General features: G+C 38.6%; 1 protein-coding gene across 5 annotated transcripts in view; it reads right to left on the reverse strand.

The window, feature by feature from the left end:
• PRCP (prolylcarboxypeptidase) overlaps nucleotides 1-25,162 on the reverse strand; it is a 59,655-nt gene that overhangs the window by 18,563 nt on the left and 15,930 nt on the right. For all 5 annotated transcript variants that reach the window (XM_087433524.1, XM_087433527.1, XM_087433525.1 and 2 more), the window contains 5 exons: nucleotides 9,105-9,245; nucleotides 5,571-5,672; nucleotides 2,462-2,643; nucleotides 2,066-2,223; nucleotides 953-1,125 (listed from right to left, as the gene is read on the reverse strand). In XM_087433524.1, the coding sequence (XP_087289650.1) occupies nucleotides 953-1,125; nucleotides 2,066-2,223; nucleotides 2,462-2,643; nucleotides 5,571-5,672; nucleotides 9,105-9,245 (756 nt within the window). The remainder of the gene's footprint in view (nucleotides 1-952; nucleotides 1,126-2,065; nucleotides 2,224-2,461; nucleotides 2,644-5,570; nucleotides 5,673-9,104; nucleotides 9,246-25,162) is intronic.

Genomic DNA, 25,162 nt, shown 5'->3' on the forward strand with positions numbered 1-25,162 from the left:
AGGAACGGTTATATTAAAAGTACTTTTGAAACCTGGTTCTCATTACCAATTCTATTTATATTTCCAGCACTCATTCTAGCTGTAGAGTCAGTTATATTCTCTAAACTTAATTACCATCAGTCGACCAACCTTTGTTTTTAAAATTAATAGGAATGGTCTTTATAAAGGAGTGCTTAAAAAGAGCATACACAATAAACAATTTTGGCATGAAAAGAACATTAAAATTTATGGTATAATGTGTCTTTACACTTTCCAGAGTGTTTTTACTTCCAATATTTTATTTGATCCTCAGCAAATAAACCCTATCGAGTATGTAAGTATCGTTATCCCATTCTGCAGAGGAAGACATGGAGGCTCGGGGAAGACGAGCACCTTGCTCGAGATCGCACAGCTAGTAAACGGTAGATCTGGATCAAACCTTCACCTTCAAGATCCAAGTTGGTGCTCTTTCCACTCCACCATGCTGCACAGGGATCACCCATTTATGACGTGTGTAGCACTCAAACGTGTTAGCAGTTGACTAAATCATAGTACTATGACAACAGCTGCCACTTATTAAGCACTGACCATGTATTATATAGATCTATGTGTCTCACATCTATCACAAAGATTAGGTAAATTGTGTATGTAGAGTGTACAGCAAAGGACTTGGCACATAGTAATTATTTAATTAACAGCAACTATTGGTCTTATTTCTAATTCATATAACTCTGTAACCTATGCATTTTATCTCTATTATTCAAATGAGGAAACTGAGGTTCAGAAAAATTAAGTAACACATCCAAGGTTAAGTAAACAGAAAGTGACAGAAGCCAGGATTCTAGCCCGGTATGACTAACTCCAGAGACTCTATGTCAATGGGACTTCCTCTGATGCTGAAAGTCAGAGAATACACACACACAAAAATGAGAAATATGTTATTAAAAGTGATAAAAGGACATTTTCCTGTTACCTTGATAGGCCAAGCAGGCAAAGGCTGTAAAAAGTTAGACTCGTAAGGGTAGTCCACCATTGCCAGGTTTACCCAGGTTTCAGAGATCCAGTCTTTCAAGCGCTGGACATCCTGAGAATTTGTTAATGGGCTGCATAAGTGAAGGGCTTCAGAAAGCCAATGCAAGCCAGTGCCTGAGAAAAGAATCACATTGTTGGAATCTAAAAAACACTACTGAAGAGAAGAATTACAGACCATTTATTCTTCACTTGGTATTTTAGAAAACTCAATCTTCTACCATTTCTCCAAGAATGCTTTTTCAACATTCAATAAAATATTTTTAGAGCAACTGGATAATCCCATAACAGACAAGTTGCCTATCCTCATGCAGCTTACCAGAATTAGTATTCCTAATTATTCCCCTTTAAAAATACTATTGGAATAAACAAATGGAACACTATAGAGCAATGGGAATGCATAAACTACAGCTAAATAAAACAAAAGGATATATCTGACAAACACAGCGTTGAGAAAAAGACAGCAGACCAAAAAATACATATTATGCAATTCTAATTACTAAAAAATGCAAAAGCAAAATGAACCTATGATTCTAGAATTCAGGATAGTGATTAGCCTGGGAGGTGCAGAGGTAGTGACTGGAAAGGGCACGAGGGGATTTCTTGATCTAGATGCTGATTACACCATATATTTGCTTTGTGAAAATTCATCAAGCAATGTATTTTAATTTGTGTGCCTTTCTGTATGTTATACTTAAATAAAAAGTTTACTGAAAAAGTGGAAGTGTTGAATTTAACAAGTGAATGGTTAAAAAAATCCATGACTTGGGGCTGGCCCGGTGGCATAGCAGTTAAGTTTGTGCACTCCACTGCAGCGGCCCGGGGTTCCCAGGTTCAGACCCCGGTCGCGCACCAATGCACCGCTTGTCAAGCCACACTGTGGCGGCGTCCCATATACAGTAGAGGAAGATGGGCACAGATGTTAGCCCAGGGCCAATCTTCCTTACCAAAAAGAGGAGGATTGGCATCGGATGTTAGCTCAGGGCTGATCTTCCTCACAAAAAAAAAAGAAAAGAAAAGAAAAATCCATGACTTCATTGTCTTATTTAACGCTTACCTGTACTTGCGAGTCGATTAATGGCATCCCAGGACCTGTGGATGCTCTCTGAACAATTTGGGCCACTTTTCCTAAAATCTCTAGTTACAATCTCCATAAATACACCACAAGGTACCATATCCTCAAACTGCCAGATGGGGGCAGAGGCCGCAAGAGCTCTAAATGGTAAGAAAAACAAATAGGGAAAAAAGAAAAAAAATGTAACTCAGTGAATTCAAGTTCTAAAATTGAAACTGATATTGAACAAAAACGATAAGAAAAATAATATAACTGTTAATGAGATAGAAACTAGAAATCTCAGTACAATAGGATGGAACATGTTTTACCCAAAACAAATCTCTAAATTTGCCTTGACAATCATTAAGAAGTGCTCATGTCCACCATAAATGCACTTACCCAACCACCATATGAGGATATTTCATCCGGAACCAGGCTGCAAGCATGCCACCGTAAGAGCCCCCGAGGGCAATGACAGGTTGATTGTTAGCTCCTGGGATTGTTCTTTTCAAGTGTTTGATTAACTCCGCAAAATCAGCCAGAGCTTGTTCTGATGTCAGAAAATTCAAGTGCGTGGAATCCTAAACAAAAATAACAAAGAACACGGGTATAAATGTGCACATAATAGCAGCTTAGGCATAGCATAGATCCCGAAAAAAGTCAGTCAGGTAAGCTCTTCTCCAAATAGAATTTCTAGGCAATTGAGTTAAAATGCCCAGTCAGAGCAATAGCAATGCTGATTTAAACAACTCACGAAAAAAGCGATTTTAAGTTTGTGGGAAGAAGAAAATGTATTTTGCATTCAAATATAATTTCTATTAAATGCCATTTACCAAAGACCTTGTTAAGATTGTAGAAAGAATAGAAACAAAATGTAAGTAATATTTAACAGCAAATGTGATGAAATACAATACTAAGCTTAACAGACAACTACTGTATTATAACTTCTATTTCAAATCTTGACACATGTAAAATGGCTATCATATGGGAAAAGGTAAACTAAATCTTGCAGAAAATTGAAATAAGAATCATCATTAAAAATAAAATTCATCCTTCCTCAACAGAAAGATTATTATTATGTCCATTATACCAACAACTAGAAAAAATCAGCCTGCCTGTTGTAAACAACTACAAAATTGGAGTTAAAAAAAAAACAACTATTTTCAGGCATTGGACAACAGGCAACACAAGGCATTGATCCCTGAAAGAAAGCAAACTCATAAAGTAAGTTCCATGATCATCTAGCTCTCTGCCTAGGGGCAGTTTCCTCCTTGCAATGTTAGGAGGTGGAGCTCAAACAGAGTCCTGCTGACTTGAGGAGGCTAATGAAGTGTCTCCCTTTAAAAGGTGAAGCCTAATTCCTCTCCCTTTGAACTTGGGCTGGACTTAGTGACTTGGTTCTAATGAACAGAATGTGGCAAAAGTGATGACAGTGACTTTCAATGTTAGGTCATAAAAAACACTGCAGTTTCCACCTTGCTCTCTTGGCTTGCCAACTTCGAGGGAATTCAGCCACCATGTCATGAGGCCACTCAAGTAGGCTTTTGGAGAAGCCCAGGAGGAGACAAACTGAAGCCTCTTGCCAACACCCAGCACCAGTTTGTCATTCATGTGGATCCTCCAGCCCCAGTCAAGCCTTCAGACGACTGTAGCACCAGCTAACACCTTAACCTTATGAGACCCCCTGAAACAGAATCACCTAGCTCAGCCACTCTTAATTCTTTACCCACAGGACTTGTGAGATAATAAATGTTTATTGTTAGTTTAAGCCACTAAGGTTTGAGGTATAATTGTTATGTAGCAATAGATAACTCATACAGTTACATACCTATTAGGCTATCCTGTCTGACCTTCATGCTTTGGTCTCACTACTCTGTTTGACTTCTTCCATCATTTGGTACATTCCAGAATCACACAGTTCCCATGTTTCCTGTGTATGTCATCTACTCTTTTAGCCTTCCCCTTATCCAAGATGTATGCTTTCTGACTTCTTACCTCCTCTTTGTCTGTCACTATTCCTTACTTCCAGTTATCATGACACTATGTGTAGTTGAATGCAAGTTTTTTTCCATTCCTCACATAATATTTGTAATATCCCTTATACTACTGACAAATTTTGTAAGCACATGAAAGAAAAAAGCATATCAAAGAGAGCCCTTAGCTCCATTTTGCTAATAAAGTATGAACCACAGAGACCTAGAAGACGTTAGGTTTCTATCTGCAACAAGCTGAATGCTTCCTGGTGGTTTCAGGACCTGTCAGCTCCCCTACCCTAATCAGATAATTATGCAAAAGAAAAAGCTAAAGAATAGAGTTTCCCATGCAGCACAATAATTATCAGCAAATTGTTCTGCTTTTCATTTATAACACAAAGTCTATTTTATTTACTTTATTTATTCATAAGATGAGATAATAAAACCTCTGAGAACAAAAATAAAAACTCCTTCCAAAGCAGGCAGCCTAGAAAATGATTGACCCCAAGTTCTTCTAACTCAGAGTTCCCTGAAAGCACGGTATGTATGATGGTGATACGTATGATGATCTTAGGTAGTACAAAAACATTTTTTAATTTAATATTTATTGTTTTATTTCAGTGTAATTTAGAAAAAAAATAACTAGTACATAAAGCCCCTTTAAGATAATGCTAAGTTTGAAAAGTGAGTTGTTTAAAGAAAAATATTAAGTAAATAATAGTACAGATGGCAAATTCATATAGCCAGAATCACAAGGGTAGTACACAAGCGACTCAGTTTAGGAAAAAGTGTCGTGGTTTATTAGGTGTAGAGTCTGAGGCCAAAGCTTCTTGTGAGACGAGGAAAGGCCAGAAGGGAATCCAAGTGGCCAGCTGGCCTCACTGAATCATAGAGATCATGTGTCCTCATTTTAATCATCATATTTTATTGAAAAACATTTATTAAACAAACATTTGTGTGCTCATTATATTTTTTCCAGTGTTAGATCCAATAATTTAAGTGTATAATTTATAAAGCAAAATTGTTTACTGACTTTTTTTTTTTTTTAAGATTTTATTTTATTTATTTATTTTCCCCCCAAAGACCCAGTAGATAGTTGTATGTCATAGCTGCACATCCTTCTAGTTGCTGCATGTGGGACATGGCCTCAGCATGGCCGGAGAAGCGGTGTGTCGGTGCGCGCCAGGATCCGAACCCGGGCCGCCAGCAGCAGAGCGCGCACTTAACCGCTAAACCACGGGGCCGGCCCTTTACTGACATTTTTGAAACAATGAAAAGTTCCCTCCGCTGTCTCTAGCCTCATCACACTGCATTAAAAACAGATTAACATTAGAAATGATAATAATATGGTTTTTAAAAGCCTCAATCTGTTCAAATTGTATATAAAAAGGAAAAATTAAATACAAATTATTGAAATTTCAGGCAGCTCAAGTTAAAGCTATCATTTTTTTCTCACAGCGGGACATGTAATTAGAAAATGCTCTAAACTTAAAAAAAATAATAATAACTTTTAAAATTAAAAGTAAAAATTATACCTTGAGCGAGTTGGCACCAAAGGGTAGGGACTCTCCATAGTATCGATGCTCAGCAAACACCAACATAGCTTTCAGTTCCTCAGCCACATCCCACATGAACCCCTTAGAAGAAAAGGATTTATTCACAGCATAAAATCAGGACGTGAAAAAAGTCATCAAACGTTTTTATAATTCATATGAAATGGATGTTAAACCAGAACAAAAAGAGCTCTCTGAGAAGCTGCACAATTTATATTTGTTCTACAGATAAACAATATAATGGCTGTTTCATTGTTGCACATCAATCTCACACTGTATTAGGGTGAAACAATTAAAAATAAGCCCAAGTTGCCCATCCACCAGTCATTCCAACTCTCCGTATTCTGACACTCTAGTCCTAGAATCAACATCATGTCTAAAATACTCTTCAAATTGCACTGTGTGCCAAATATTCTAGGAAAGAGCCAAGGATATCTAAGTTAGCTACCTACTCATAGGCATTTACAACATAAAAGAGAAAATAGTACAAATAAGCATACCGGACTCCCTTGGTTTTTTTTTTTTTTTTTGGTGAGGAAGATTAGCTCTGAGCTAACATCTGTTGCGAATTCTCCTCTTTTTTTTTTTGCTGAGGAAGATTGGCCCTGGGCTAACATCCATGCCCATCTTCCTCTACTTTATATCTGGGAAGCTGCCACAGCATGGCTTGATAAGCGGTGCATATGTGGGCACCTGGGATCCAAACCTGCGAACCCCGGGCCACCAAAGCGGAGCATGTGAACTTAACCGCTACACCACTGGGCCAGCCCACCTTGGGTTTTATATTAATCTTATTTACTTGAAAATAAATAGTAGCTAACAATAGCTAAAACTAATTGAGTATTTACAGTGTGTGAGGTATTATTCTAAACACTTTATATGTATTAATTCACTTAGTTATCACAACAATCTAAGAGACAGGCACTTTGATTATCCCCATTTTATAGGCTAGGACACTGAAGCACAAGAGTGTAAATAACCTGTGACAGTCACACAGCTAGAAAGTGGCAGCAGCAAGATTCAAACACAGGCTGTCTGGCTCTAGGGCACAATCATCGGGTGCTTTTAGATCCCCTTACTCCCACCCCTAAGGCTGCTCATCCATCAATCACTGCATTTTTTCACTTACCTCAGTTGTGTCCTCAGAATCCTTCTCAGCATAACATGCTAGGCAGCCAACACCAATCAATCAGATTTAGATTTAGCACAGATTAAAACTGTCATTCCTAGTGCACATTGTTGCTTTCTAATGAGCTGCTGCTCCCTAACAAGGACGACGAACCTCTGAAAGTTTTCGTTTGCTTTGATTAATAAATGAACAATTAAAAGAGTTGTATGCATGTGAGGATGGAGACTTTAACCTGATATCTGTGATGGTTTCAATAAACTCCACTTTCTCTCTTAAAAACCTGCTCATTCCCTGCCATTCATCTACAGATCCTGTAATACGCAGCTCAAGCAAGCCCTCCTCTGCCTGCCCCACCCTGGCAGTGCTGATCACTCCCACCTCTCAATACCACTGTGCTAGGTATAGATCTCTATTACTGTGCTGCAATATTTGCTTACATGTGTGTCTTAGTCTATCAGACTATGAGCTTTTTAAGGGTAAGGACCATGCACCAGAATAGCCAGACTTCTGTGGAGTTGACCTCAGGCTTTGAGACGAACCAATTTAATTAAACTGATTCACACTGTAATGAGTAATTATTTGCCTGCATCTATTTCAGGGGTATTTTTATTTTTCAAAAGAGGTCCATATAATATAATAACATTGAATAACATTATTGTGCCAGCATTGTTCTAAGTTACTGATTCTTATTTAGGCCTCACAACAACTCTATGAACTAGATATTATTACTATACCCATTTAACAGATGAGAAAACTAAGGCACAGAATAAGAAACTTGCCCAAAGTCACACAGCACAGTGGCAAAACCAGAATTCAAACCTTATCAGTCTGGCTGAAGTCTTCACTCTTGACCACTGTGCTACACTGCCTCTCAATAAATGAACATCCAGAATATGTGAATACACAACTGGAACATTTTTGTATGTAAAGGAAGGTGTCTAGGGCTGGGAAAAGGCCAAGATCTGTCCTTGTAGGATCTGCCTCTAGTAAGTTCTCTGGAACTGTTCCTACACTGAGTATCTCTTCCTTTCTACCACTTTAAAGGTCAGAGATTCCCGCAAGTCTTCAGTATGCTGCAGTGCCTATCAGGGCGGTGGGGTCTGGTGGAGGCAGGAATAGCTGCCTGCCTATAATAAAGAAGAGGAGCTGAGAAAATAACTTGACAGAAGCTGCCCTGTGGCCTTGGCATAAAAGGCAAGTGACACAAGAAAGAGAAAGGGAGACACGGCAGCCTCAGTTGTTTCACAGAATAACAGAGCAAGAATCTGATAGAAAATAAACCCTGGTTTCATTTGTCATTGATCTAAGAGAAATAGACATTTGGGACCTCATTTTTCAGGGAATGATTTTATTTTCAACCAACATATTTAGACTCTTAACAGTCCTGAGGAAATAGTCAGAAATGTGGAATGCAGTAACACAGGATAATTGGGTTTATATTTTTGCTTTCAATTCAGTTCAGTTTAACAACCATTTACTGAGACCTCCTGAATACCTGGCACCATGCCAGACACTGGCAGGAGAGAAAACATGATTCAGTCTCCACTGTAGGGTCATTCATAGACTAGCTTTTTGGTTGACCTTTCCTAGCCATAGCTCTGACACATTAAAAAGGAAAAATTTCTTCCTTTCAGGTGTCTTTCTAAATTAAGTTTTGTTAATGGATTTAAGTATTATAAAAGATGATAGAAAATACAGTCAAGCATGCAAGCTGACAGCTATACTATTTTTTACCCTCACAAACATAAGAAAAATGGTAGAACAGAAAAGCTAAATTAAAACACAGCTACAACTTGACCTTTGCCCATTCCTACTTGACAATCAAACTTGTGTTTTTTTGTTTGCATTGGCTTTGTTTAGGTTTTAGTCATTTATTCATTTAACAAATACTTATTGAGCACCTACTACATGCCCAGCACAGTCCTGTACTCTGAGAATACAACACTGAACAAACCATACAAAAATTCCTGCCCTTGTGTTTACATTCTAGAGACCATAACCCAAAAAAAAAAAAAAAAAACTATATGCAATAACACTCCTGTGCTCATGTCCCTCATATCTTGTTCACTCTAGAAATAAGCTGGGATTTTATATCTTTTAAAATTCAATTGCCCAAAAATAGTATTTCATTCTTTTCACATGTAATTCTTTAAGACTGAACAGGTAGGCTTATTGGGTATCTACTTATATTTATTCTTTTCTGAACTGCCTATTCACGTAATTTTGCTGTTTTTCTACTATTATTGAGTTTATCTTTTTGTTACTTTTTAAAGAACCTCAGAATTAAGTACAGTAATACTTGGTCATATACACTGAAAAACATTTTTTGCAGTTTTTTCATAATAAAAGTCAAATTGAGCACACGAATTTCACAAATCTGCACATACCGTATTATTGCAAAACCAGATAATGTCCCCTTCATTACCAGTGTAGAAAAGTATTGATCCACCATCTTTCCTCCAGTGTTTATCAGCTATTAGGTATCGCTGTTTAAAAGTTTTATCAGTATTAAATCCAAAATGATTAACCTATGATAAAAGCAAAACAGACAAGACATATTACAAAGTAATTAAATGAGATCAACACAAAAGTAATTAAATTTATTCTTCCATTAAAATCAACTTTGCTACAAAAATAATCATAAAAATTTTAAACTTATTTGGTTTTGTTAGTAGTAGTAATATTGATACCTTTATTTTGAAATAATTTTCTTTACATTGTAAGATAAAGAAATGTTGGGGCCAGCCCAGCAGCATAATGGTTAAGTTCTCGCATTCTGCTTCTGTGGCCCGGGGGTCACAGGTTCGGATCCCGGATGCAGACCTACGAACCACTCATCAAGCCATGCTGTGGCAGCATTCCATATACAAAATAGAGGAAGATGGGCACAGACGTTAGCTCAGGGCTAATCTTCCTCAGCAAAAAGAGGAGGATTGGCAAGGGATGTTAGCTCAGGGCCAATCTTCCTCACCAAGAAAAAAAGAAAGAAAGAAAGAAAGAAAGAAATGGTATTGGCAGTCAAGATTTTCAGTGTAAGAGCAAAGATACAATTATAAAATCAAGTAGCTACTTAAAAACATAATAATGTTAAAATTGAATTGGAAATAGTGATATTAACCCAATATTTTTTAAAATACACAGATTCCATACTACCTGAATTTTCATTATTCAAACCTTCAATATCAAAATTCAAGAACTAAACAGAGCACTGAAAAGATCTATAAACACTGTTACCCCAGTAACAACTGACATTCCAAGTGCCAGGATTTTGAAGGAACTAGGGCTTGTTAGTGAAGTGGCCGATTGACATTTGGGACAAGGAAGCTACAATATAAACCTACGCATCTTTCTGTGCAAGGAAGCAAGGAAATGCTCAAAAATTAATGGAGTTCTATCTAACGGATATAGGAGTCAAATACAAGGGACTATCGTGGCTAAAGTTTTGATAAATTGAACATAAAACAAACTGAACATAAAAGAATGACTGTAGTTGATTGAAACTTTCAATTCATGAAAATCTATTAGCCCTTAAGGATATCAAAAAAGAGAAAGAAAGAAAAATATTCATTTGCTACCATTTAAGTTGTCTATTAAACCAACTCCTTACTTTGAAATTGGGAATTAAAAAATAAAGAATTCAACATTTAACCTGCCTTTCTAACAGAATTGTGTTTCAGGGTACCAAATAGTGCCAGCCGATGAAAAAGAGCTCTGTTTAATCAAATGTCAGCTAATGCAGAAGGAATGACAGAATTAGAAAAATGATAGTTTTGCGAGCCTTAATGAAGTTACTGATTCAGGCAAGAATTACTAAATGGTGTTAAAAGTAGTAGGAGAATGGAGGACAGGGAAATAAACATTCATATTAGTGCCAAAGTAATACCACAGAGAATACTCTTTTGTCATGAGGGGAAAATGCAACTTCCCCAAAACAATGGAAGGATCAGGTTGTCATCACCTTAATCTAATGATCACAGTTAGCAACACTAATAGTGGGGCAGGCAGGGATTACGTATCTCCTCATGTGGTACAACATGAAGCACATATCACCTATGATGTATTCTTGCCAAAAATGTTCAACTTGTATCTTAGTCCAGCTTTTAGATCTAATTTCCAGGTTCCAGGAAATACACAGGGTAGAACAAGCTGAAGACACTCTGAAGAGGCAATCAGACAAATCCAAAGGTGGGACATTTTACAAGACAATGACTTGTAATTGCAAGGCAATGTCATGAAAAAAGGACTGCTTTAGATTAAATAAATTTTAAGCAACATAATAACCAGATGTAATGTATGATTCCACATTGTATTCTGGTTTGAACAAATGAGATATAAATGACAATTCAGGGACAATTAGGCTAATTTTAATATGGACTAGGTATTAGATGATATTAAGGACTTAATTTTGTTAGGAATGATCACATTATTTTGGCTACATAAGAAAATGTTTTTATTTTTTACAGCTGTACATTGAAGGATTTAAAGATAGCATATCATGCTGTCTGTAGTTTACTCAAAAATACTTCAGCCTAAAAAAGTAAAATGAATTTAAAGGCAGAAAATTTAATCTATACTGAAAGAGACAAAACACATAGGACACCAAGACTTTCAAGGCAGATAATATAAAATGTGGCAAAAAACGATTAAAGTGACAACAATTTTAAGCTTAAATTGACCTTTAAATATATTTTTTGATTTTTTTTACCCTTCACTTAACAAACTCACCATCTAAAATATAATTATCAAGTCCTATAAGATGGTAAGATTCACGTACAACTATCTGAATTTACAGAATTACAGAGTTACTGGGGGCTGAATTTACCAGTGCTTTGGAGGGACAGGAGTGAGAATGCAGTGTCTGGTGTGGACCAGGCATAGGCTGACCCAGTGCTGCTCCAGCCTCCCTGGGGCAGGAGGTGGTTCGGACCTAAACCAGACCCTGCAAGACTTCCCTAGGCCATTCTTAAACAGATGGGACTTCCCATGCCCAGCTCCATCCACACACACGCACACACACACTTCACACTCATACCACAGGTCCCAAAATGCAAGTTTCTCAAAACTGCACCTAACTGCATACTTCCTGATGTCTATGATCACCATCATACACAGCCCTAAAATATAAGCAAGCTGTTCTAATCTCAATACTGCCTACCTTTCAGGAAAATAAGCAGTTAGGACAGAGTAGGTATATAATAATGATGTCCACGTATTAAAAATCCTTCCCATTATATACATTAATTCACTCAACCACTCATGCAACGAGCATCTATCGAATGGCCAAGTACTTGTTCTGGGCCAAGGAGAAGCTAAGCAACAGGATAAAGAGTTGGCTGAGCCACAACCCCTACATTTAACTTAAACTAATTCAACTACACCCACTCAACCTAAAAATAAAAGACAGCAAGAGAGACAGACAGCAAAGGGAAGACAGACAAGTGATTCCACCTGCTTCCATTCAACAAGTACAGGGGTTCTCCACGTGAGGTCCCTAGAGGAGCAGCATCTCTGGGAAATCTGTCAGAAATGCAAAATCTCTGGCTGAATCTCAACCTACTGCATCAGAAACTGTGGGGGTAGAACCCAGTAATCTATGTTTTAACCAGCCCTCCATGTGATTCTGACGTATGGCTAAAGTTTTGAGAAACAATGAGTTAGTATAAGCCCCAAAATAAGACATGAATCTGCTATTCCTTCTCTTGATCTAGGTTTCAGAATACTTCTAATACTGGAAACACCTCACGTTGCTGAATAAGACTCTGGTATTTAAAGATGTGAATTACCACCCAACATGGCCCCCAAACACAAGCCACTGCATCATTTGAAGCTCAACAGGAAAAACCATGATCTGTTGCAACAGGGGAGGAAAGACTGACTGTGTTGGACTTGGAAAAAGGAAGTACATGGCTCCCTAACAAGATGCCTTCCCGTGGGATTCTCAAAGATAATTTTGCCATAGTGATTTTTACCTTGCCCACTGACTTTAGAACCTAGCCTTCTCGTAAAATGAGATATTGCTGTACTCTTTTTTTTTTTTTTTGAGGAAGATCAGCCCTGAGCTAACATCCATGCCAATCTTCCTCTTTTTGCTGAGGAAGACCGGCCCTGAGCTAACATCTATTGCCAATCGTCCTCCTTTTTTCTTTTTCCCCTTTTCCTCCCCAAAGCCCCAGTAGATAGTTGTGTGTCATAGTTACACATCCTTCTAGTTGCTATATGTGGGACGCTGCCTCAGCATGGCCTGACAAGCGGTGCATCGGTGCGTGCCCGGGTCCCGAACCCAGGCCACCAGTAGCGGAGCGCACGCACTTAACTGCCAAGCCACGGGGCCAGCCCTTGCTGTACCCTTTAAAAGCCGCCCTCAAAGAAACACATTCCAATAATTCAGTCTAAAGGTTTCAAATTGGAAAACATGGGTATGTGTTTGTACATATCATGTTAAACATAAATGGTAAAAAATTCTTGGCAGAGGAAAAGCTTCCATCTAGAATAACAAGGGCCACAAGAACTTCAGAACCAGAGAAAGTCAAACTTCCTTGTGTGGCCACTCTCAGGGAACTCCAGCTCCTAGCAATCATCCCTAACTGTTTAGATTAGGGGGAGGGGGAAGGAACCCTGGTGTGGTAGAAAGAGAGTTTGAGAGTTAACAGATCTGAACTTGAATCTCTATTGTGAGGGCTCAGGCAAGTCACTTAACCTCTTTGAGCTCTGGTGTCTTTCTATATAAAATAAGGATAACAACACATACTTCAAAGGATTGCTGTGAGAATTAGAGAAAATGTACCTGAAGTACCAGGTATGATTCCTGATATATAATAAGTGCTTAATAAATGTTCTCCTCTCCATCCAATTTGCACACCAATCCTAAGCTGGAGTACTCAGGTGGGGCAAATGAGGTAGAGAGACGATGAAGATCTTTACAGAATTACAGGACCCTTAGAATGTCAAAATCTGCTATTTTTTTGAGTGCTTCACCTAAATATTAAACAGCTGGAAATAAGCAGTGAAATCTCCTTTGCAAAACATTAATTTACAGAATTTTCTTGGCTCCTTCCTATCACCAAGGGTATCAATTTCTGGCTACATAACCATAGACAGTTTCCAATACCTAATGGCCTGGCACACTAGGAGCACTGTGCCCTCTGCTGCTGAGAACCGAGGCCTGCATGCCACTTCCCCATCTCTGCACTCCTGAATAATGAAATTTTATAAATCACAACATGAAAGAGGACAAGGGCCTTAGAACCCATTTGACCTGTGTTGTTCAACTGAAGAAACTGGGCTCAAAGAGATCAAATGACTTGGCCAAGGTCAAAAGTCAGAGGCAGAGCTGCAGCTTTTAATTATTTTTGCAATTTGGTTTGTTGAAATAACTAAAATAAATAATAGTTCTGTAAAAGCAACACAAGCATGACCTCAAAAAGGAAACACACCTCTAGTCACACACAGTAGTTCTTTCTAGAATGTGGTCCAAGAAATTTCAAGAGATGCTTCCCTCGTTCACGTTGTAGAGGAGAAAGTGATCCATGAGAATGGGTAAGCAAGAAGGAACAAAAAGAACATCCTTTACATAAAGATTATTAGGGCAAAAATAACCATTTGGACTTTAAAACTGCTCAAAAATGAGGTTTATATCCAGAAAAGCCTGCAAGAACGTTACATCTGTTAGATACAGTTTTGGAGGCAATTTAGGGGCAGGGTGGGGCATGGGGGGAGGGCAGATGGATAACATAGAGCACCTACTACGTGCCTGATACCTTGCTGGTGCTTTCCACAGATCACCTCAACCTCCCAATCACCGTCGGGGAGTGCTTTCATTACACCACTCTTACAATAAGGATGTTGAAACTCAAAGAGGTTAGATAACTTGCCAAGGTAACATAACTAACAAATAAAAGTAAAACAATTCTTTTTCATGTGCTTTTATTCCCTCCCCAATCCTACCTCTAACAAAACCCAGTCTGCTTTTGTCCCCTTAACACACTATTGCAGATAGGGCTGACAACGAAGTTCAAGCTTCGGAAGGGGACACTACAGTATATTTCTCCTGCAAAATGAAGGACATATCTCCCAGCTATTTACTAATAGTTATACTGAAGAGTACGTGGAATATTGGTCTTTTCACTGACCTGACTCAATAATTGTTACTATACTATTATTTTTAATTCATTTAATTAGGCCACTGATAAAAAACAAAATCACATTGACTCTTATTCAGTAGCCTTGGGTTTTAGAAAACTCAGTATACAGTTAGTTTTATTTATGTCTCCAGATATATGATAATAGCTAACTGAAATTTTACTAAAGATATGAAAAGTATACTCAGAGACATACAGGACAAAAACAATGGACTCACACCTCCAATAAATCAAAGCACCTTGAAGGAGGGTGCTGTAGTTTCCAATTCTAATCCAGAGATGCTACAATAAAATAAGACCCCCTTTCTTTCATTTGATGTATGTGTCCTATATTAATTTTGGAATTGTGGCATTATATTGTTATAGTTCCTAAATGGAGACTGACATCATTACTGGGCAAGCTTGATCTCCCCTGAGGGGTGGACACCTTCATGTTGGAAGGATAGGAGTTCTCAAAGAAGGAACCAAAACCAGGAAGGAAGGTGAGGTTTAGGCAAGCCCTAGGTCTATAGTCAGAGAAAGGTGGATGTCTATGAGTGGATTCCCACTAAGTTAAGTTGTCCCTTACACAGGAGTAGCCCCAGAGTTAGGACAAGATGGGAGAGCAAGCCGTATCTTATGAATCAGATCATGCGTGACTCCTATTTATTTCCACTTCATAATGTCAGGGCCATTCAAAAATCCTGCTTAAATGTTCTACCTTTGCTCACCTGTACTATGAAGATACCAGGAAGGACTGGAGACTAAATATGACTTAAAGAATTAAAACAGAAACAGTATCCCTTGAGGATGGTGTTGTGGTGACAAGGGAAATGATCCCAAGTCCCTCTAAGAGGAAGGTGAGCATAAGAAACAGGATTGTCCTTCCCTTCCCGCAGGGATGCTCTCTTCATTGCTAACCTTAGCAAGTCTAGTTTCCCTTTTAATAAGGAAGGTGAAAGTCTCCTCAGATATAGCCTTCATATGAAATCATCATTATGTCATAAGACACTTCTTCACACATCCTTCTGTCCATATTAACCAGGAGAGAGAATTATATTCTCTCCTTCTATACTTTTTTGGTAACCTGCCCCTAATGTTAAAAAGGAGATTCTTAGAAATAAATTATTTATTTAAAGAGAAAATGACAAAGGGCAAAGGGAAGAAAAGGAGTGATATGGGAGAGTCCACCACGGAAAAAGTCTGGCTATCCAGCCTCCCATACTTATAAATGGATAGTTAGAAAGGCAAGAACACAATAGCTACCACAGTGCCCCTGTACAAGACAGATACTTTATAATAATTATTAAATGAATGCAGTTCAAATCTTCTAGATCAGTGGTTCCCCACGTTTCTATGTATGAGGTCCCCTTGTTAATGTTAAAATTTTCATAGACGTGTTCTATTTTAGTAGCCAGTGCTTGAGAAAATATATAAGCGAAGCTATTATAAATTCAATACTGATATAAATTAATATCACAACAGCATCTAAATACATTTAAAAACATAGTATATGCTTGGTAGGAAAAGGGATTCAAATATCTCCAATAACTGTGCAGTGCTCAGTCTCCCTCCTTTCTCTGACCAATGACTGTGGGGTCCAGAGGGGGAATCACAGTCTAAATTACCAAAGTTCTATGAAATCAAAATACTTTCTGCTCTACTGCTAAAGCAAAGGTGGAGATATCCTGCCCTTGAGAGCACCTAAAACGTCCCAGTAAATCAAGAAATAACATGTTTCGTCAAACAACAGTTAAGTGTTTCATCAGCTAAAGATTCTGGCATCATGTGTTAGCTGAACAACTCTGTGAAAACACCACATGATCGATAACTTCCAATGGCTTCAGGAAGCTTTGCACCACTAGCATTACCTGGCCACAGCTTAAGCTTTCAAATTAGAGATCAAGTACCACAGTGATTATGAAATACATAAATTTTAGGAAATGTTACACCGTCAGAGGGCGCTGTTGTATAAGAAGTAAAGGGGGAGAGATTGTTAAATTTTAAATATTAGATTCATAAAATTTTAGGACAAGAAGGGAACTTAGATCTCAAGTTCAAATTCTCAATTAAAAAAACAGATACAGAGAGGCCAATTATTTTAAATCTTTCTTTTTAAAATAAAGATATATTCACATAATTTAAATATGGCATTCATCACTCATTTTTAAAGTCAGCGTTCAAAATTCACACTGTTAGAAGTCAGAATAGTGTTTACTCTTGCAGCGGAAAAATGATGCAAAAAGAGAATTGAGGGGATTCTGGAGTTAGAATGGTGCATTTTTCTATACATATAATAAGATAATTAACAGATTTGGAAACATTTAAGATTTTCTTTAAGATATATGTATTATTTTATAACGTACATGTGATGTTCACATTTCTATTTCACTATAGTCATACGTAAATTATACTGCACTAAATAAATCTACATTAAATTTTTCTTTCATTTAAAAATATATATGGATTACTCATTAAATGACAGGCATTGAGGAAGAAGAACTGAGTAAGACACAATTCCATCTCTCCAGTTTTGAATCTAACAAAAGTGATGAACATACTAACAATCACATGATGGTGGGGTTAAGTTCTAGACAAAATGCTATGGGAGCTCAGAAAAGGAAGTTACCATCCCGCCTGAGGGAATTGTGGAAGGCTGTGCCAAGGAGGTCATATCTGAGCTGAATCATGAAGAGTAACAAGAATTTTTCTAGGTACAGAAGAGCATTTCAAGCAAAGGGAGCATGATGAACTGTGCAAAACAAACATATTCAGAAACTGTTGTTTATTTTATGGCAGGACGTAGATAGTTTGAGGGTAAGAGAGGGGAGACAGGATTAGATTCATCAGGCTGCTGCCAGATGTAGGTATAAAAATCTTCCTATAGAGAAACCTAACTGAAATCCGAGATTGCCTCTCTAAACCAACAGTGAATGCAATCAGTCCACTAGAAATACAGCCTTAATGATGCCAAGACTTCTGTCTGTTTTGTCCACTGCTAAATCCCCAGTGACTAGAATAATGTCTGGCACATGGGAGAAGATCAATGAATATACAGAGATGCATGCATACATCCTAGCTCTGCAATTGGTATAACAGACCCAACATAGCTTCAGACAATAGCATGACTCAACACAATGAGAATGGAAATCAAAGCTCCCAAGATCAAGTTTGTGCAGTTCATTTATTGCATGGGTCTGTTACTGGCTTTGGAAGACTTATAAAAGGCTGAAGTTGGATGTGCCTTTTGCCCAGTAACAAATCACATGCCTAAGATAGAACCCAAGCACAAAATCTAAAACCAACTCATAACAGTTGAACCTTCCCGGCTGCTGAGGAAACAGGAACTGCATGCCCTCTGCTGGGGGGAGAAACAGGAAGATAAATAAATAACTATAAATTAATACAGACAAAAGACCGGCATCTTGGTGGAGGGGCAGGGGAAGGAATAACCAGCATTTTACTGAAGTATATAATCTAAAATATACCTGACCTTGTGACAAAGTTATAGTCACAGTTTTTAGGGCTGGAAAGGAATTAAAGCTGTAGCTCTCAGCCAGTGCACAGTTATTTAACCTGAATAACAGCTTCCTGTAAAACATGTATCATAATGTCTCAATCAACAGCATACTAGTGTTTGGTAAAGCCAAAGGTACTGCAAAATGTTGATTTGATCAATATGTAAAACACATTTCTCCAACAGAGTTTTATGAAGAAGGAAGAAACATGGGAGAGGTATAATGTCCAAGGGCAAAAAGTGATTAGAGGGAATAGTTGAGATGCTGGGTGAGAGGGGGATTTCATGATGCAGGGAGATTCTGAGGAGGCAGGAGGGAATGGAGTCAACAGCACAGACAGAAGGATTTGACTTGGACAAGAGGAGGAACCCCTCCTGTATTGGGAAACAGGTGCAGAAAGAGTTACATTTCTAGGTGGAAAGGGAGAAAACTGAAGGGGTTCTAGCTAAAATGCCTCTCACACAACACCTTAGTTTTTTATTATTTTTTATTGTTTTTTTACTATTATTATTTTTTTGCGTGTGAGGAAGATCAGCCCTGAGCTAACATCCATGCTAATCCTCCTCTTTTTGCTGAGGAAGACCGGCTCTGAGCTAACATCTATTGCCAATCCTCCTCCTTTTTTTTCCCCCAAAGCCCCAGTAGATAGTTGTATGTCATAGTTGCACATCCTTCTAGTTGCTGTATGTGGGACACGGCCTCAGCATGGCCGGAGAAGCGGTGTGTTGGTGTGTGCCCGGGATCCGAACCCGGGCTGCCAGCAGCGGAGCACACGCACTTAACCACTAAGCCACGGAGCTGGCCCAACACCTTAGTTTTTTAATCAGTGAAGTAGAAGCCAAGGCTATCTATCTATTAAAAGAAAGTAAAAGATGTAGCAGTGATTTGAAGACAGAGGTAAAAGTGTAGCATGGAAGAAGGTACTGATGCTTAAGCTTCCAGAGGGTCTCTGAGTTGGAGGCTGAATTTGCAGACATGACAACTTACCTAGTTGTAGGTTTGCTTCAGCAGAAATCCACAACCCAGGGGAAGGAGTAGAGAAGTTTACAGGCTGGATAAAACTAGGATGAGAATTTCATAAAGAGGCTGTGACAGAAGGACAAGGGGCAGGAGAGTTGAGGTCATCCCTGATCTCCACACAATCATGAATTCCCAGACCCATGAGGTCCTCTCCACCACAGACAAATGCTGCCAAAATCTGCTTGCTGACTTGCAAGAGAATCTGAACTATGTTATATTTATTCTGTTTTAAAGAGTGAAAAATGTTGCCAAATAGTCAAATACACAATACGTAAGCATTTCAATGGTAATCTTATGAAAGTTATGTAATACTGTGTACTATCAAACAAAGCTTTACAGGTTTATATTCTCCTGTTTTGTTAAATATAATATGATGTATTACTAATGTTTTTCTTCCTTTATACTCTACTGTTCTGAGTGCTTCTGAACATGCAAAATATTCTCCTGATAGCACTACTATAATCACATACCATGCCAGATCTTCCAAGAGATGGAGGCTGGTATCTGATATAATATAAAAAGACAAAGATACCACCCCACCCCCCAAAAAGGCAAAAACTGTGCTTCTCACATACAGGAATACAGACCTGTGATATATGTGATTTATAATCCGATCTTCTATACTACCCCTCATCTGAAGGGACAGCCCTCCTGCAGAGGGCTGTGATGACTTCCCAAATCTTCTCTTCTCTACCTGAGCAACCCCAGTTCTCACCTAGTTCATCCTAGTCCAATTAATTACATTCCCTCTCATGGATTGCGTGCCCAGAATTGAATACAATGCATGAAATGTACTCGGATGAAGTGCCTTGCTCACCATCAGGCCAGAAATAAATAGCTTGTGAGAATGTTTATAGATATAGCTCCACTAATGCAGCCTACTTTAAACTCAGAGTCAAAGAGGGTATATTGGGTTAAAGAGGGCCCCCCCAAAATTCATGTCCTTCCTGGACCTCAGAATGTGACTTTATTTGGACATAGGGTCATTGCAGATGTAATTAGTTAAGAGGAATTCATGCTGGAGTAGGGTAGGCCCTTAATCCAATATAACTGGTATCTTTATAAGAGAAGAGACAGAGAGAATGCCACGTGAAGACACAGATACACAAAAGAAAGATGGCCATGTGATGACGGAAGGAGACATTGGAATTATGCAGCTTCAAGCCAAAGAGTGCCAGCAACCACCAGAAGCTAGGAGTGGGGCATGGAACAGAATCTCCCTCTGAGCCCCCAAGAAGGAACCAATCTTGCCGACACCTTGATTTTGAACGTCTGACCTCCAGAACGATGAGAAAATAAATTTCTGTTGTTTTAAGTCTCCCAGTTTGTGGTACTTTGTTACAATAGCCCTAATAAACTAACACAGAATGCCTCTCCATGGAGGGGGCATTGAAAGTAAAACCTGAAGGAGCCAGCCAGAAGAAGAACTCTAGAAAAAAGGAACAGAAAATACAAAGGCCAGATGCCAGAAAGGGCTTGGCAGGTTGTAGAAACAGAAAAGAGACCAAAGTGTCTGGAACACGGTGAACAGGAGGGCAGTGGCATGGGACGAGGCTGAGGGCCGGGTAGGCCACGGTAGGGAGTTTAAATTCAACATTAAGAGCAATGCGAAGCCTTAAAAGAGTTTTAGGACTTGTTGTGATCTGTTTTAAAGAGATCATTAGGGTGTTCTGTGGAGGCTGGCCTGGAGAAGGAGATGATAAAGACACAGAGAAAGAATAAACAGAGGCTATTAAAAGGTCCAGGTGAGAGATCACAGCAAATCTAATAAATAAGCCAGGTTTCAAAGCCAAGTCTCTATTCAGTTGCTACATATATAACACAGATAACAACGTTCACTTTCTAAAATCATAATACACCCAGGAAAGATCACAATGAAGAAGGACCCAATGTATGACATTAGCAGTATTCAAATAACAGCAATCAACAAAAAGAAGTCTTTTGAACAGCTGTTAACAACCACTACTGCCTTTTAATAACTGATTCTGCACTGACCCTGACCTGGTTACCTCTGTTAAATTAATAAACTATTTTTTTAAAGTAGTACATAAAAACAAGACACTACAACATAATGCCAAAGCACATCTCCTCTTCCCCCACAGAGGATCTTCTGCCAATTACACTGTGAGAACCACTGAAACAGAAAACCTACAATGTTCTCTTTTTAGAGATTGCTCTAAAATGAATTATTTTTACTACATTGACTAATACATGATTTTCAAGGCTTTTAGCGTTCTGAAAAATTACACTTTACAAAATCCTCACATGAAAAGCATCCACAAAAGGAAGCAACTGAAAAAGTAGCTGCCTAAGCTTTTTCCTCCTGGGGAACTCCAACATCAAATTTTGAGTCCTGGTTTCACAATAAAATGGCCTCAAGAGACTTTTTATCATCAACTTAAAAATACCCTCTACAGACTACTCATTGTTTTCAGCATTCATCCGGTCTGAATGATAAGGGCACTGTAAAAAAGATAAAGGAAGGGAAAAGGATATCCTCAACTGAAACCAAAAAGCTCAGAACAATGACAGCAAGTTCAAACATGACCGAGTTGCTTCTTTGATTACTTTCAGGTGCTTCTGCCACTGTGTCACCATCTTGTATAGCAACTCCCCAGAGCTAACAGGATGTACAGAGAAATGACAATCAGTGGTTATAGTCATTCATTCATTTAACAGGTATTTCTTTTTTTTTTTTAATTTTTTGTTTATTGCAGTAACATTGGTTTATTTGTATAAATTTCAGGTGTACCTCATTATACTTCTATTTCTGCATAGATTACATCATGTTCACCACCCAAATACTAATTACAACGCATCACCACACACATGTGCCGAATTATCCCTTTCGCTATCCTCCCTCCCTGCTTTCCCTCTGGTAACCACCAATCCAAACTCTGTCTCTATGTGTTTGTTTGTTGTTGTTATTATCTACTACTTAATGAGGGAAATCATACGGTATTTGACCTTCTCCCTCCGACTTATTTCACTTTGCATAATACCCTCAATGTTAACAGGTATTTCTTGAGTGCCTACCATGGGATAAGTGCTAGATGTACAACAGCGGACAAGCCAGATATGGTTACTGCCCTCACAGTGCTTACAGTCTACAACAAACAAGCAGATACACAATAAAGAAACACTTTAGAAACCGTAATTGTGCAGGTTTGATTCTGACAGAGAATAACAAAATAGACCTAATTTTAATAGGGAGGTCACAGAGGGGGTCTCAGAGCAGGCAATAGTTAACTAAGCCTTTAATCTCCAGAGCCTTCTAGTTAGGTATGTCAATTGTGTGAAAAGTTCAGGGGATTCTATTCAATGCCACTTCCTACATGAAGCATTCCTCGGTCTTCCTGTCCTCTTTGTGCTTCCATGGTAATTTTAGTTCTATTATAGAGCTTTTCAAATGTAGCCTTGCACTATAGTTATTTATATATACATATCATATACCTGTTATACTATTATAAACCCCAAGACTAAAGCAACTCTATATAAAAGAGGTATAGATATAAGAATCTACTGATCAAACCACGTGTATTATTCCCATCTGCCCCTAAGAATCATGTAAGGGCTGCAGTAAGAGCTAAATGTACATTCTCTCATTTGTTCTTCACAGAACATGTGAAGTGGAGAGGCTGAATTTTTCCCACCATGCCATGCTGCCTCCCCTTTCCTTTTCATATCTGAATCCCCACAGCACAAAGCACAATGGGCACATGACTTGTTCCATCAATGACCATTGAGTTGAATTGAGTAGAAAAAATGAGAAGTGTAATGTGATACCAGAAGACCAAGTGACCTAGACTGGACTTGGACTACACCAGTTAACTCTGCTCTGGGCCCTTGGGTCCACCAGTGAGACTGTTATCTTCCTATCGAGTGTGTTAGCCTCAGGAAACCTAAAATTATCAAGTTAAAATCCAACTCAACCTTGAACGGGAAGAAGAGTGGTAAACACAGAGGTGACTATGATTAATACTGATTCTCCTTAGCAAGGCCAAGGCCCTTTCATCCTCCCACCACTTCCTGAGTGCCTACTGCGTGTCCTTGCTACAGCAGATACAAGGATAAAAGGCATAGTCTTTGCTCTCAAAGTGGCCACAGTCTAGTGGAGATGAGCAAGCAAGGAAACTATCTCTACACAAGGGATGCACATTATGAATGCAGGTAAGCACAGGATGTTTGTTATGGCAGCAAAGAGGAGATGCAACCCAACTAACTGGGGTATACAAGGCTGCAATGAAGGCAAACTCAGAGGAGCTGAAAATGCCTGTACTGAGACCCTGCCCACCTCTTTTCCAACCTCATCTTCTACCACTTGCCCCTCTCCCACTTCATAATTCAAAAATACTCTAGACATAATAGGCTTTTCAAGTCTCCAGGTTGCTGCATATGAATATCCCCCTCCCTTGAATATCCTCCTCCTTCACGTCATTACAGAAACCTTCTACTTCATCCTCTATCCATCCAAGTGTTCACTCAAGCACTGTCCCCTCCATAAAGCTTTCCAGGACAACCCCAGGCCCAGAGGAGAGTGCTCCTTCTCCAGTGGAAAGAGCCCAGCTCTCTAGCCTGACAGTACTGAACTGAAATGCTGATTGTGCCCCTTTCCAGCTAGGTGAATTCCAGAAAATTTTTTCATATCTCTGAATCTCAGTTGCCTCACCTGTAAAAGAGGACTAATATCTTCCCTACAAGGTTGCAAGGATTCAAGGCAGTGTGTATACAAATCCTTGACCATAGCAAAGGCTCAAAATTTATTGAATTATAGCAAATACTCCCTCATGACTGATAGCCACCAATAATTTTACCTTGTGGTATTAAAAAAAAACCACAAAAGTACATTACGACTATATGGATATTTTCACATTTGGCATGTGACACTGGGGAACCCAAAAAGCAGTTTGAGGATACATTTTCCCCAGGTACAATTCTGTCCTCACTAAGGCAACAAAAATAATGTAAGGTAGCCTTTACATAAAGGATCTTCTATAAGGGAAAAAAGCTACCACAAAGAATATAATCAAGAAAAGCTTCACCTCAAAGGCTCATTACATTTTTTAAAAAAATCCACAGAAAACAAACCGCACATTCTGAGGGAAATTTCTCAGGAGTAATAATTACAGTCTGGCAACACTACTTACTATAGGACGTTGCCTCCCTCTAAAACTCTAATTCAAGCAGCCTACAATGAGAAGATAATTACAACTATTTGCAAGTGATGTTTTCATCCCATAGCCTAGTACCTCTTAGAGCTCCCCATTTTTAACATAGTCTTTTCTGTTTGTCCCCAAAATGGATGAGTGTTAAAAAACAAATAAATCTTCTCCCTTATGGTATCCTCCTTTGCTCATTAGTGTTTAGAAATACAACCCAAGTCAGGAAACCTCAATTACAAGCCCTCCTATTATGCAAGCACATAAGCACTGAGAAGAAAAATAAGATGGCGAATACATAAAGAGGAAATGAATGTATATTATTCCCACCTACCCTTGGGGGGAAAAAAAAAGCAACTCTGCAAGGAATGATTTAACTATCAAGGGAAAATCTATAAGACTGCTAAGAGATACCCAAGTCCCTTCTCCCCCAAACAGAACCATCTGAATACAATAGGAAGTAGTTTTCACCATGCAATTCTCCTTCCTCTGAACTCTCATGCTATATACCTCTCTTGCAATATTTCACACTCACCCTATAGTAAAGACTTTTGCTTCCAAGCCTTACCTCTCCATTACAGAGGAAATACTCATCTTTGTAAGACCCATATAGTCTAGATTAGTGTTTTAT

Source organism: Ceratotherium simum, chromosome 7, assembly GCF_057802395.1.
Source record: "Ceratotherium simum simum isolate JZ-2026a chromosome 7, ASM5780239v1, whole genome shotgun sequence".
NCBI classification, from domain to species: domain Eukaryota; kingdom Metazoa; phylum Chordata; class Mammalia; order Perissodactyla; family Rhinocerotidae; genus Ceratotherium; species Ceratotherium simum.